Genomic DNA, 14,647 nt, shown 5'->3' on the forward strand with positions numbered 1-14,647 from the left:
AAAAAAAAAAAAAAGAATGCTAAGTAGTAAGACACTGCCAAATGTCGACACAAACACAGTTGTGAGACACTGATATATCAAGGTTATAAAACCTTACGAAGCTGTTTGTACAGTGCTGCCAATGTAAGCGCACAGTGGCAAGTTCGCGAACTTAAATGTCAGCTCTCATACAGGAATCGCCTCCAAAAGATTCCTTATGTTCCCTTGGTTTTTGTTTTTTTTGTATGCTAAGAACACTCAACAGGAGAGCTACCTTCTTACCAAGTTTTTAAGTACAACACCATATTGTTAACTACAGGCACCGCGTTGTACAGCTCATCTCCGGAACATATGCATCTTGTATGGCTGTAACTTTATATCCATTTAATAACGCCCTGTTTCCCACCTCCCTTCATCCTCTGGCCACCACTATAATATTTTCTACATCTACAAGTTTGATTACTGTAGATACTTCATGTAAGTGGGATCATGCAGTATTCATCCCACTGTGACTGACTTATTTCAGTTAGCCTAATATATTCCAGGTCCATCCATGATGCTGCAAATGGTACAATTTCTTTCTTTTATAAGGCTGAATAATAGTGACTGTATGTATATACTGGTTTCTCTCTCCAGTCATCTCTTAATGTACATTTGGGTCATTTCCACACCTTGGCTATTGTAATTAATGTTGCAATAAACATGGACATGCGATATCTCAGATTTCAAACTATATACAAAGCTATAGTAAAAAAAATAGCATGGTATTGGCATAAAAGCAGACATATACATCAGTGGAACAGAACAGAGAACCCCAAAATAAACCTATGCATTTATGGTCAATTAATTTACGACAAAAGGGCCAAGAATATACAATGAGGAAAGGACAGTCTCTTCAAGATGGTGATGTGAAAACTGGACAACCACATGCAAAACTGAAACTGGACCGCTATCTTACACCATACACAAAAATCAATTCAAAATAAATTAATGTCTTAAACATAAAACCTGAAACCAGAAAACATAGGTGGTAGCTCCTTAACATCAGTCTTGGGGATGATTTCTTGAATTTGACACCAAAAGCAATTGCATCAAAAGCAAAAGTAAAAGTAGTGGGACTACACTGAACCCAAAAGCTTCTGTAGAGCAAAGGAAACCATCAATACAATGAAAAGGCAACCTATAGAATGGGAGAAAATATTTGCAAATCATGTATCTGACAAGGGGTTAAACACATCCAAAATATATATTAAAAAAAACAACCTCATACCACTCAACAGCAAAAAAACAAACAATGCAGTTATAAAATGGGCAGGGAAGCTGAATAAACATTTTTCCAAAGAAGACATACAAATAGGCAACAGGTACATGAAAAGGTGCTCAACATCACTAATCATCAGGAAAATGTAAATCAAATGCAAATACAAATGAGTTATTACCTCACTTTAAATTGGTACAACCACTATGGAAAACAATATGGAGGTTCCCAAAAATATTTAAAAATTGAACTACCAGATAATCCAGCAATCTCACTTCTGGGTTTAGAGCCAAAGGAAATGAAGACAGACTCTCAAAGAGATATGTGCATTCCCATCTTTATTACAGCATTATTCACAATAGCCAAGACATAAAAACAATCTACTTGTCCATCAACAGATGAATGGATAAAAATGTGATACACACACACACACACTCATATATATATATATATATATATATATATATATATATATATACACACACACACACACACACACAATGAAATATTATTCAGCCTTGAGAATGAAGAAAATTCTGTCATTTGCAAAAAAAAAATTAACCTTGAAGGCCTTATGCTAAGTGAAATAAGTCAGACAGAGAAAGGCAAATACTATATCACTTATATGTGAACTCTAGAAAGACCAAACTCATATAAACAGAGAGTGAACAGTGGCTGAGTGGGTGGAAGGAACAACCATGGAGAGATGTTCAAAGGATACAAATTTCCAGTTACAAAATGAATTAAGTTCTGGGGAGCTAATGTACAACATGGTGATTATAGTTAATAATATTGTCTTACATCCTTGAAAGTTGCTGAGAGTAAATCTTAAATGATCTAATCTCAAAAAAGAAATGGTAATTATGTGACATAAGGGAGGTGTTAGCTAATGCTATTGGTATCAATCATTTTGCAATAAGTGTATCAAATCAACACATTGTATACCTTAAACTTACACAATGTTACATGCCAATTATACCTCAATAAAGCTGGAAACAAAGTTTATCCCTAATTTTTTTAGATGCTTTTCAGACAATTCATTGTTAGTGTATAGAAATGCAACCAATTTTTGAGTGTTGATTTTGTATCCTCCAACATTACTGAATTCGTTGATTAATTCTAAGTTTTTTTCAGTGGAGTCTTTAGGGTTTACTGTGTATAAGATCATGTCATCTACAGAGACAATTTTACTTCTTTTCCTATTTGGATGGCTTTTATTTCTGTTTCTTGCCTAATTTCTCTGGCTAGGACTCCTAGTACTATGTTGGAAAGAAGTATGAGGAGTGAGTATCCTTGTCGTTTTCCTGATCTTAGAGGAAAAGCTTTGTTTTTCACCACTAAATATGTTTTGTTTTGTTTTTTTAAGATTTTATTGGGGAATTGGGGGAGGGGAACAGCATTGAGGAATCGGGGAAAGGGAACAGACAAGTTGCTGTCCTTTTGTTCTTCAGTCTAGTTGTGGAGGACGTCACTTCACTGGCCCATGTTGGTATTATCATTGCGCTCTTCCCGGGTGAGGCAGTTGCTCACCGGCCATTGGACACACGAAAGCGCAAGTCAGCTACCGGCCAGCCCCACTGCATACTGCGACTCACAGCAGCCCAGCTCCAGGTCGAGCTGTTGTTCACCATCTTAGCTGTAGAGGGCGCAGCGTCACTGGCCCCCATATGTGGGATCCAAACCACGGCCCTGCTGCTCAGAGCTGGCGTCCCAAGCCAACTCCTAACCAACGCGCCACTCAGCCGACCCACCACTGAGTATGTTAACAGTGGGTTTGCCACATATGGACTTTATTTATTATGTAGAGGTACATCCCTTTAATACCTAGTTTGTTGAGGATTTTTATCATAAGAGGGTGTTGGATTTTGTCAAATGCTTTTTCTGCGTCTTTGAGATGATCATGTGATTTTTATCCTTTGTTCTTACAATGTGGTTTATCACATTGATTTATTTTAGTATACTGAACCATCCTAGCATCTGAGAGATGAATCCTAATTCATCTTGGTGTATGATCCTCTTCATGTTCTGTTGGGTTTGGTTTGCTAGTATTTTGCTAAGGATTTTTACATCTGAATTCATCTGGGATACTGGACTGTAGTTTTCTTGTAGTGTCTTTGTCCTTGGTGCCAGAGTATTGCTGGCCTCATAAAATGAATCTGGAAGTGTTCCTTCCCCTTCAGTTTTTTTTGGAAAAGTTTGAGAATTGGTGTTAATTCTCTTTAAACCTTTGGTAGAATTCACCTGTGAAGCCATCTGGTCCTAGACTTTTATTTGTTGGGAGGTTTGTGATTACTGATGTAATCTCCTTATTCGTTTCTAATCTGTTCTGATTTTCTGGTTCTTCGTGACTCAGTCTTGGTAGGTTGCATGTTTCCAAGTATTTCTTATAGGTTATTCACTTTGTTGGCATATTATTATTTCCAGTAGTCTCATCTCTTATGATCCTGCTGTTTCTGTGGCATCAGTTGTAATGTCTCCTCTTTCATATCTAATTTTATTTTTTTGAGTCTTCTCTCTTTGTTAATCTAGCTAAAGGTCTGTCAATTTTGTTCATCTTTTAAAGAACACCAACTCTTTATTTCATTAATTTTTTTCTATTGTTTTTCTAGTCTCTATTTCATTTATTTTTGCTCTAATCTTTCCTTCTGCTAACTCATGTGGAAATTAACACACTCCTGAACAACAAATGGGTCAAAGAAGAAATCAAAATGGAAATCAGAAATTATCTGGAGAAAAATGAAAATGAAAACACAACATACCAAAACTTATGGGATGCAGCAAAAGCAGTATTAAGAGGGAAATTGATAGCAATAAATGCCCATATTAAAAAGGAAGAAAATTCTCAAACAATGCACACCTCAAAGAACTAGGAAATAAAAACAAACTAAGGACTTTTTGTTTACTGAGTATATGTTCATTAGCACTCTTTCATGTTTCTGGTTTTGCATGTTCTACTCCCATTTTCTAGGTCAGCACTGTCCAGAAGAAATATGAGAGCCACAAATGCAAGTTATAAATGTAATTTTAAATTTTCTAGTAGTCACATCCTCACAAAAAAACAGATGAATTTTATATTTTTAACCAAATATAGCTGAAATATTATCATTTTAACATATAATCAATATTTTAAAAAAAATTTTTTTTCCCCTGTACTAACTCTTTGAATCCAGTGTTTTTTATACTTATGTCACAACTCAGTTTGGACTATCTGTGTTTCAAATGCTCATTAGTTATATGTGCCTAATGGCTACTATCCTTTGCAGGTCTAGTTGTTCTTCCCCTAGGCTCCCTTGCATATAATCTGTACTCACTGAACGAATGGTCAACCACACTTACCTCTTACACTCTACAGTGGTTACTCATCACTCTATACACAGCTGTAATTCATTTATTCATCAGATACTGTTTCACTTCAAGTGCAATCATGAGATTTCTCTAAACTGGCTTTCCTGTCCTGAATTCCAACTGTGTCCTGTAAGGGTCCATAAGAACTAAGGCTAACCATGAGAATAACATGTTCACATATTCCATCTCATACCTACTTCACTTCAAAAGCTCATTTAGTACAATGGCAGGTGAATTTGCTATTCATATAACTTAAACACTAATATGATATAACTCTTATTATTACTCCTCCACTTATCATGCCAAACCGTTTCCCTCAAAGTTCTATTCTTTTATTATAAAAGTTTTAACTATTCTGTTGTTTAAGAACCTAGACATTCATTACATCAGGCTGGGAGGGAGCACATAGAGTAAAAACAGCATAAGTTTCAGATTCTAGTTTTGTACCATCGATGACCCTTTCAGCAAGCAACTTTTTGAATGAGAATATTGTCTACATGCAGTTCTCATAGTTTGTGAAAACTCAATGAGGATTTAAACTAAAGAGCACAGAACAGTGTGAGTTCTAGTCCCTTTACCCACTTCCTCCATTACGTCTTTGTAAACCTCTCCTTTGAGTCAGAGATCATTTTTTAATTAATGATGAAAATCAATATTTTAGGTCACATCTAAAATACTTCTCAATTCAAAAAAAAAGTGCCAGGAAAAAGTGTCAAATCAAAATTATCACATATGTTCTCATTACCTGCACATATTTGGGTGGAAATTTTTGTCTGAGGTCTAGGAGTAAAGCATCCACACGCTGCCTCTGGAAAATAGAGCTTGGTTCTTCTTTCCTTTTGGTTTTAGGTTTGACTTTATCTATTAAAATATGAAGTCCCAATCAAAACACTGCCTAGTTTGGTGTTTCATATTTTACAAATCTTTGTTCAGCATGATAGACTCAAACTTCATTATTTTTAATGGCTGCTAGTTCAAAGATAGATAATCTCCCAAATAAATCAAACACAGCATATACACAGAGTGTTCTAATGCTCCCTCTTAAATGAAGTTAACATTCTAACATTTAAAAAGCTAATATGTCTTTTAAAGACACTTTAGTTTGCATATATAAGCATAATAGACAATAGAATTCTAAGGCTAGAGTTTTCCATAATTACTGAAATCACAATCCAGATTATCTTTTGTATATTTTAAGTATATTAAATGGTCTTTTCCCATAAAACCTAATAGGTGCAAATGGAAAATGCAACTTTTACCAAGTTACCATACTCAATTATGAAGACTATATATAATTCACCGAAGAACAGGACAAACCAAACAACAGATCAGATCATCAAGATAAAAAAAGAACTTACAAGAGAAATTCTGAAATTAATGACATGTTGGAATTTTCCCTGGGAGGGGAGATATTGGGGGACTGCCTCTAAATGAAGGGTTTCAGGTAAGTTTTACTCCAAACATTTTAGGGTAGACGCAAAGAGCTTTCAGTATTTAACTGATAAAAACTTTCCTACGCCCAATGTTGAAGCCTGCACCACTATGAAGAATAAATACAACTGTATCTGACGGACCATTCATCCCACAGGTCTGAATTCTATTTAAAGGCTACTTTTCCATCAATAATTTATCCTGAGTTGCTAGTTCTCAGAGAAGGAACAACAGACTACAGGTTTACCTTTATAAACACATTTCTAGAAGTACTCTTATTGATATAATACAGCATAAAACAAATAGCAGATTAGCAGCTATGGAAACTAGGGAACCAAAAAAAAAAAAAAGAAAGAAACTAGGGAACCTGGTGCCACAACAACTGATAACATGGAAAGATCAGAAAATAGACTGGTCATCTGGAGATAAGGCTCTAAGAGCATCTCCACTACTTTTAAGACTGGAGGGATTCAGGTTCCAAACTTCAAGATGATTCAAGTTAGGTAAGCAAGAAATATTGTTACTCATTCCTCATCACTGATTTTCTCTGTATGCTCCAAATATGTAAAACCTTGAATCCATTTATCAAAGATTACCACTTACCCTAACAAATTAAATTTTATATCTGTTCTTATAGGAAAGCTATCATCACATCTAGATATATGAATCGTAGCTATGACAACTTCGTCATCCTATGAAGAATCTTCCTAAGAAGTAAAACACACTTACAAATCAATAGCTATCTTCCTTAGGAAAACAGCTTCATTTTTAGAGCATTAAAAAGTACTTCAGGAGGGTCTAGGTGTCTCTACCTACCTTGCTCTTCATGGTCTTTGAAGTGCCACCAATACCCTTTGGAAGGATGATATCGACAGTATGACATAGCTTCATCAAAAGCTGACTGAATGCCGTGTACTGCAGTAAGCTTGAAAAAAGAAAATGAATTCTGAACTATTCATTAGATTAACCAAAATTTCCAAAGTAAATATAAAAATATTACAATTGCAAAGACAGTAATTTCCTGTTTTTTAGAACGTGATTCTCTATATAGCTGGGGCTGTGGTTTATACTTTTAACATAAAGTTGGCCCACAGTAACCAATGCTCAAAATATTCTAATACTCAAAGCTTTATATCACTTACACAAGGGAGAGGAGCTCCTGTTTGATTCTTGGAAGCAAGTAGCTCAATTAAAAGTTTTCTTTAGTATTTAAAGAATGCGAAGACACTCACCACTCTAGAATTTATAACTGATCCCAAGTCTGGTGCCTGATAGATCACTCCAGCAATAATATAGTAATCAGCCAGTGGAATAACTAAAGCAGTGTGGGGGTAAAAAAAGTTTATGAATATAGCTATGTACATAAACTATTAAATAGATTTCCATTAAAAGAACAACTAAAATTTGACATTCTCCCATATTAAAGCTTAAGGCAGGGTCTGGCATTTCTTGTTTCTGCAAATAAAGTTATATTGGAAAAAAGCTATACCCATTCATTTTCGTTATTATCTAAGGCTGCTATGGCACAATTATATTTGTCACAGAGACAAGGAGGCCCACAAAGCCTAAAATATTTACCCTCTGAACCTTCACAGAAAACGTTGGCCAATTCTTGCCCTTGAGCAATGATTCTCAAACTTTAATGTGTATCTGAATCACCTGAGTATCTTGTTAAAATCAGATTCTTACTTATAAGGATGGTGCATTTCTAACAAGTTCCCATGTGATACAATGCTGCCATCAGTCAACCACACTTTGGGGAGTAAGGCCTTACAGCAAGAGATTCAGGGCACAGGGTGAAGATATTAAATGTGCTGAACTTGCCTCTGTGCCCCAGTCCTGGGTTCTGAGGAACAAAATAGCTGCTAGTGAGGCTGGTGCCATCCTGTGTAGTTTTTATACCTTGAGCCCTCTCATCATGGAAATCTTGTCCCTGGTCTTGCCTTTGTTCTGAAGTTCTCTTTTTCTCTGGGCTGAGACTCTAGATCTTGGATTTTGAAACTAAATTTAAATTCTTGACTCTGGAACCACAACTTCATTAACAAGTCATTCTCTAGAATCAATACCAGGGTGAAGGTTGTTCCTAACTGTCTTGATGAGGGCATCTATCTAATTAGGAGATGTAGCTGATCATCTCTGGAAATAGGCGACTAACTCTTTGATTGAAAATCAAATCTAAATACTATACTCTTTAGTGTGGTTTCTAAATAAGTTTTTGTTTGGTAATATAACCCAGGTAAAAGTTTTGGTTGAATGTATCAATGAGAACTTTCAACCCTCTATGAATTTGGTACAACTGCATCTACCATGTATTTTGTAACAGAATTAGACTCAGTGGACAGAGTTGACAAGAAAGGTTACTTGGGATACTCGAGGTTCAGCTGGAATTCCAACGACTGCATTCACAGGAAGAGGTGGTTGCAATATAGCAAGTTGTTCTAGTAGAACTTGCAGAGTTGTCCTAGGGCATGTTGGAAGACCCCTGGTGTCCAAGTATGTGACTTGTGGAACTTGGCTTTGAAATGTTTCCTAAGTGATGAAGCTATGCCTGCTGTACCAGCCTGCCTAGACAATTTATACAAATAATGATTATAGTGGAAACCTGATTTCCTTCCAAGAGTCTGGAATTTTAGCAAGCAGAGGACGCCTACATAACTAGCCCTCAACAAAAATTCTGGACTCAAGAGTCTCAAATAGACTTCTCTGAACAGACCTATTACCCACATGGGGCTGAATTTCACTGTTGGAGGGTGTACTTGGTGTGTCCCCTCGCAGGATGGAGAATTATCGGAAGCTTTCACATGTATTCCTCCAGAGCCCACCTGAAACGACTTTTTCCTTTACTGATCTGGCTGTGTATTCTTACAGTGTTGCCATAACAAATCTTAGACATGACTGACTATATGCTGAGTCTGCCCAGTCATCCTAATAAAGCACTGAACATGTATGTAGCCTTGGGGATCCCCAAAACAGAAACCAATCCAAAAGGAGGTGGAGGAGGAGGAAGAAGAGGAAGAGAAGGGGAAGGAGAAGGTGGTGGTGGAGGAGGTGAAGGAGGCGGGGGATGTGGAGGAGGAGGAAGAAGAGAACATACAGCTCAGAAAGTAAATAAATCATTGTATTTTAAGAAGAAAATAATACCTGAAGTTTATACATTTTACCTTGGGTAGGGGACTGTCGTTGTTGTTTCCGAATGATAAAAAGAATGGGCTCTTGAGCATGTAAAAGGATGTATTCCACTCCAACCATCTGACTGAAAACAGAACAGACATCCAGAGATCTATGAATGTCCTATAATTCTGTTGAACATCCGTATTATTATATAAAAGTATAGCAACATTGTAAATAGGAGTAAAACTGCCAGTGTTTGATATTAAAAACTGGCTGTTTAATAAAACTATTTTACCAGGTAGGTGGATTACAAATAAAGTAAGATTTGGTTTTTAAACAACACAATTTCTTTACAAAATTCATGAAATTAAACCTGAGTATTTTCAGTCATGAAAGTACACTGGAAAGTATGTTTCAAAAAAGGCAACCAAGATATCATGAAGCTTCCTGACTAAAGCAATCTATACATATACATAAAAGATAAAAATATACATGAAGAGGGGCCAGCCGAGGGGCGCGTTGGTTAAGAACTGCTTGGGATGCCAGAGAGCCCCGGTTCGGATCCCACATATGAGGGCCAGTGACACTGCCCTCCACAGCTAAGATGCTGAACAACAGCTCAACCTGGAGCTGGGCTGCCGTGAGTCACCGGCGACGGCGTAGGCTGCAGACCCTGTGGCAGTGGGTTGCCGTGGGCTACCGTGTGTAGCCAGCAGCCAGCGTGAGTGGCCAGCAGCCGCAGTGAGCAGCCGTCCAGAAGCTGGCGACTGATCTGCCTCGCCCAGGAAGAGTGCAATGATGGTGCCAACTTGGGCCAGTGAAGCAACATCCTCCACAACTAGACTGAAGAACAAAATGACAGCAACTTGTCTGTTCCCCTTCACCGATTCCCCAGCGCTGTTTCCCTCCCTCAATTCCCCAATAAAATCTTAAAAAATAAAAAAAAAAATACATGAAGATTATATATGCCTTCACCATATATGTCAAATACACTCTACTGAACTAGAAAACAAAAATCTTATCCTTGGCCCAACACATTTTTGATCTGACAGATTGTTTAAAAGCAACAATAAATTGTCTTAATAGTTACATTTGTCTCATAATAAAAGTTATTTAAAATACCATAAAAATTTAAGTTCATGAATTCACCCTGATGTTTAGTTGACAGATAAAAAATTTTATCATACAGCTGTTTCAGAAACTTTTGTAACAGTAATAAATTCTTAATTATTTAGCATCCTAAGAGGCTTGCTTTGCATCTGTTTGGCTAAAATTTTATTTTTTTATTTGTCATATGAAGAAAAATCTACTATAAACCAGACTATGGTTTAAGACATTAAGTTAGATGTAGAGGAGACAATAAATATAGTTCTCTGGTTGAGGATAACAGTTGCATTGCTAAAATCATTCATCAGATCTACATCTAAACCCCACTGCTGTATTTTAATTGGATAGTGATATATGAAGTTATACAGAAAAGACTTCCTAGGTAACAAGTGACTACTAATAATTCCTTTGCATGTCAAATTTGTTACAAACCCAAACAAAACTCCAGTGCTTCCCAAACTCTCTGTACTTCACAATCCACAACTTGAAAGAACTGTTCACTGCAGAATCTCTAGTTGGTAGAGATACTACCGTCTTATAATAACTTACTTTAAGTGTTCTAATGTTAGCCTCTGCATTTTGACCACTTCATTATTACATGTCCTGTCATAAAAAGGATTACTTCTTTCTGAAAAGTAATCCAGGACACTTCCACTGTTCAAAATAGGGATCCAGGAACTGTCAACCCAAGAGATTCCCAGCAGATTATCTGTAGGAAAGAAACAAAACGGTAAAGATGAGAAAAGAGAAAAAAATCCAATCCAACAAACATTTATTATGCATCTAATGTTGTAGGCACTATGAATAGAAGGATAACATGGATCCTAACCTACATGCTCTCATAATCTAACAGAAGAGGTAAGTATACAAGAAAGCAATGACAATTCAACATAATTAAGTACTACTAGAGGTATGAATAAATGTATCATGAGACACAATGGAGGGAGCAGAACACCTTACCTAAGAGAACTAGTGATTTTTCAAGGGGTTGAGAAGCAGGTGGGTTTTAGCACTATATGTTAAAGAATAAATAGAGATTCACCCTGAAAAAAGAGGGGCAAAGTAATTCTAAGCAGAGAGAATGCATATAAAAGGTAGAAAAACATAAATATATATTATATATTTGGAGAGTAATTTGATTAGGTGGAGAAGTGGATTTGAACTCCAGAGGGTTCTTCTGAAAAACTGGAAATACTAAGTTTTTATATGTTGGCAACTAATTCAAAAGTTTTCAAACAACATGCATACCAAAGAAAACACATCCACAGCCACCAGTGTGAGACTTCCCAATTAGGGACACAGAAATAAATTAAGAAGCTAATATTATAAATGAGATAATAATGATGCAAAAGTTAAGGGGCAAATGAGAAGTAGAATGCCCTTAATTACAGCCATACAAGTTCATATTTTAGAGTAGAATTAAATCTTAAATTTTTCAAAATGCAGAAACAAAACTAAGACATGGTAAATAGAGCTAGATACCTTTAATTAATGAGCTTTTATTGGTTACTGAATGCAATGATGTTTCCATACCACTGACTACTAAATCCCACAAGGTGTGAGTCATGAACATCAAAAAGCCTGTATAATACTGGTTGAAGGAAGAATTAAAACTTCAACCTCTCCTATACTGTAACTGCTTCCGGCATTTTTAAAGGAATCAGGCCCTAATCCAAGGTGACAAGCGGTTGTGAGCAGAATGAATTAAATAAAAAGTAATTCTAGAACGGTAAAATGTGCTGTGCGCATTATAAAATAGGGGAAACAAATAAATGAAGTACGTTAATGACCGAATAATCAGTACAAATCATTAAGATGGTTTGTTATAAATGGATCATGCCATATCCAAATATATAACAGGCCAGGAAATAACATTTTCAGAAAAAGATTTTCTAATGAAAAGCAACTAAGGATAATCATTATTCTCAGCTTGGAACACTACAACCCAGTTATTAGTTTTGTTTAAAGAAAATCCATTACACATTTCTCCATTTCCTTAGGAATGATTATATAAAAGCATTTGTAGGACAATTTTAGGTTTGTTTCTCACTTATAGTGGAAACAATGTCTATCTGGTGTCATAACATGCTATGGACAATAAACTGTTATATTACAGATCATTTCCCCAGAGAAGAGTAATCTGCAGAAATAAATAGAAGTATAAGTACAGATCCTACCTACCAACAATTATGGATAGTCAGTAGTTATGGGCATGAGCTGATAAGGGCCTGGTGGAAGGCAATGGCAGTGACAGGAAGATAAGGACCAAGCCACCAGTTATCGCTAGACCTCCTCTCCTTGCCGCCTCCTCTCTCACTTGCTTCAGCCATACCCACCTCCTTGCTGTTCCTCTACTACATCAGACACATCCCACCTTTGGGCCTTTGTAATGACTCTAACAAATCTAAGTAAAAAGTAAAACATAATGAAAGTGAAATAGGTGAAAATAGTCTGATGGACTAAATGTTCCTTTTATTCAGTAGCAAGGGAGTATGTTCACATAGTCCAAATACAGCTCTCTAACAATCGGCAAATGATGAAATTAGGTACTTGAAACTCTAACTTAGAATGAAAAACACACGCATAAAAACATTATCCAGAAATGCTGAAGATCACTGGACATTTTAAGTAACTATAAATGAAAATATATTTGTAATAAGCACGCTAGAGTCCACTTTGGTTAATACAGAGAAAAGAATCTCAAACACTTCCCTTTAAAAATCAAGTATACAGGGCCTGCCAAGTGACGCGTTGGTTAGGAGTTGGTTTGGGACGCCGACTCTGAGCAGCAGGGCACCGGTTTAGATCCCACATGAGGGCCAGTGACGCTGCGCCCCCTACAGCTAAGATGGTGAACAACAGCTCGACCTGGAGCTGGGCTGCCATGAGTCTCCAGCATTGGCATAGGCTGCAGTGGGGCTGGCCCACAGCTGGCGAGCGCTTTTGTGAGCTGCTGTGACCGGCAGTCCAGAGGCCAATGAGCGGATGCCTCACCGGGAAGAGGGCAATGATCACAATACCAACATGGGCCAGTGAAGCGACGTCCTCCACAACTAGACTGAAGAACAAAAGGACAGCAACTTGTCTGTTCCCCTTCCCTGATTCCCCAATCCTGTTCCCCTCCCCCAATTCCCCAATAAAATCTTAGAAAAAAATAAAAATAAAGTATACAAACAAAACAACCCTATGTAAATATGATTAGGAGCATATTACAATTAAACATCTTTTGAGGAAAGTCCTTTTTCTTTAATCTGCTGAAGAGGGGTGAATCTCAGCTTGCACCTAGATACAAAAATTCACCTTCTTTTAAGAAAAAGTATCACCAATGGAAATAAATCTACATTGAGAGTTTCATATAAGTATAGGAAGTTGTGTGGGAGCCACCACAACAGTAAAAGATAAAGATATTCACAGGTGCTCTCTCACTCCAATGAATTTTTCCTGGGAACTTCCATGATACCTCCTCCTAACCTGGAGGAACCTGGTCTGTTTAGAACAACGTTCTCATGTTTCGGCTATTTTTTAATCGCCCTTTCCTTCACTCTTTGGAATCCCAGAGCACAAGTCCTAGGCTTTTTTTTTTTTTTAATTCATTGGAACAGATGTGTGTAGGTGTGCTGAGAAGAGAGTGTATGGCCTAATGCTACCCGAGATCAAGTAGCAATGAAGGAGATGCTTCCCCATACATTTGTTCACTTGACTCAACAAATGAGTCCCCTTTACAGTTCAGCTGTGGAGAAGAAATGACCTCTGTCCTCAGTAATTGTTGGGTGTTCGATGGAAGGTATTAAAGACTCAAAAATAAAACTTACAGAAGAAAATCTTGGGGATTCATGCCCAGGGACGGACAGGGCGCGATGTCAGAAACTAGGCAGCTCCCACGCCAAGCCCCAAGACACGCACAAATCAGGTTGGTTCATTAACCCACGCACCACTCTGCCCAAAGGCCTTTCCTTCACCTGGATACAACAGCCCCAATATTTGCTGTAGAAATAAACATATGTATAAAACAATACTGTAGATTTGAGGGCTCAAAACCCAGAGCTTTTTCCAATCCCTTCATTTCGAAGCTTCTTTTGAAAAAGGGAAAACTATGCTATGCAACTTTTCGCCAGATTGAAGCCTTGGGTCATCCACAGAAACCATTCAAAAGAACTTGGGAGACATCACCAAAGAACCTGCACCCTGCCCCCGCGAGCTATAAAGCCCCAAACCAGACCTCAGACAATCAGGAAACAAAGGCTAACAGCACAGATTACCTCGGATATCTACCGCCGCCATAATTCCAACAGCGTTCGCAGGTTCTCCTTCCGGCGCAGAGAAAACGTAACAACGTGACGACGGAAGCAGCGGGTTGCAGAACCTAAGGACCCTGAGGAGAAAGACAGAGAGGAGCGGAGACCGCGAGGCCAGGAC

At 37.4% G+C, this 14,647-nt stretch overlaps 1 protein-coding gene across 2 annotated transcripts in view; it reads right to left on the minus strand.

The window, feature by feature from the left end:
• Nucleotides 1-14,641, minus strand: part of MED6 (mediator complex subunit 6) — a 20,151-nt gene extending 5,510 nt beyond the window's left edge. For both annotated transcript variants that reach the window (XM_019632756.1, XM_019632754.1), the window contains exons 1-6: nucleotides 14,491-14,641; nucleotides 10,781-10,940; nucleotides 9,175-9,266; nucleotides 7,246-7,328; nucleotides 6,830-6,938; nucleotides 5,328-5,443 (exon numbers count right to left, since the gene is read on the minus strand). In XM_019632756.1, the coding sequence (XP_019488301.1) occupies nucleotides 5,328-5,443; nucleotides 6,830-6,938; nucleotides 7,246-7,328; nucleotides 9,175-9,266; nucleotides 10,781-10,940; nucleotides 14,491-14,512 (582 nt within the window). In that variant the 5' untranslated portion in view covers nucleotides 14,513-14,641. The remainder of the gene's footprint in view (nucleotides 1-5,327; nucleotides 5,444-6,829; nucleotides 6,939-7,245; nucleotides 7,329-9,174; nucleotides 9,267-10,780; nucleotides 10,941-14,490) is intronic.
• Nucleotides 14,642-14,647: the final 6 nt, after the last annotated feature.

The sequence above is a fragment of the Hipposideros armiger genome, unplaced genomic scaffold, assembly GCF_001890085.2.
Source record: "Hipposideros armiger isolate ML-2016 unplaced genomic scaffold, ASM189008v1 scaffold_1169, whole genome shotgun sequence".
NCBI classification, from domain to species: Eukaryota; Metazoa; Chordata; class Mammalia; order Chiroptera; family Hipposideridae; genus Hipposideros; species Hipposideros armiger.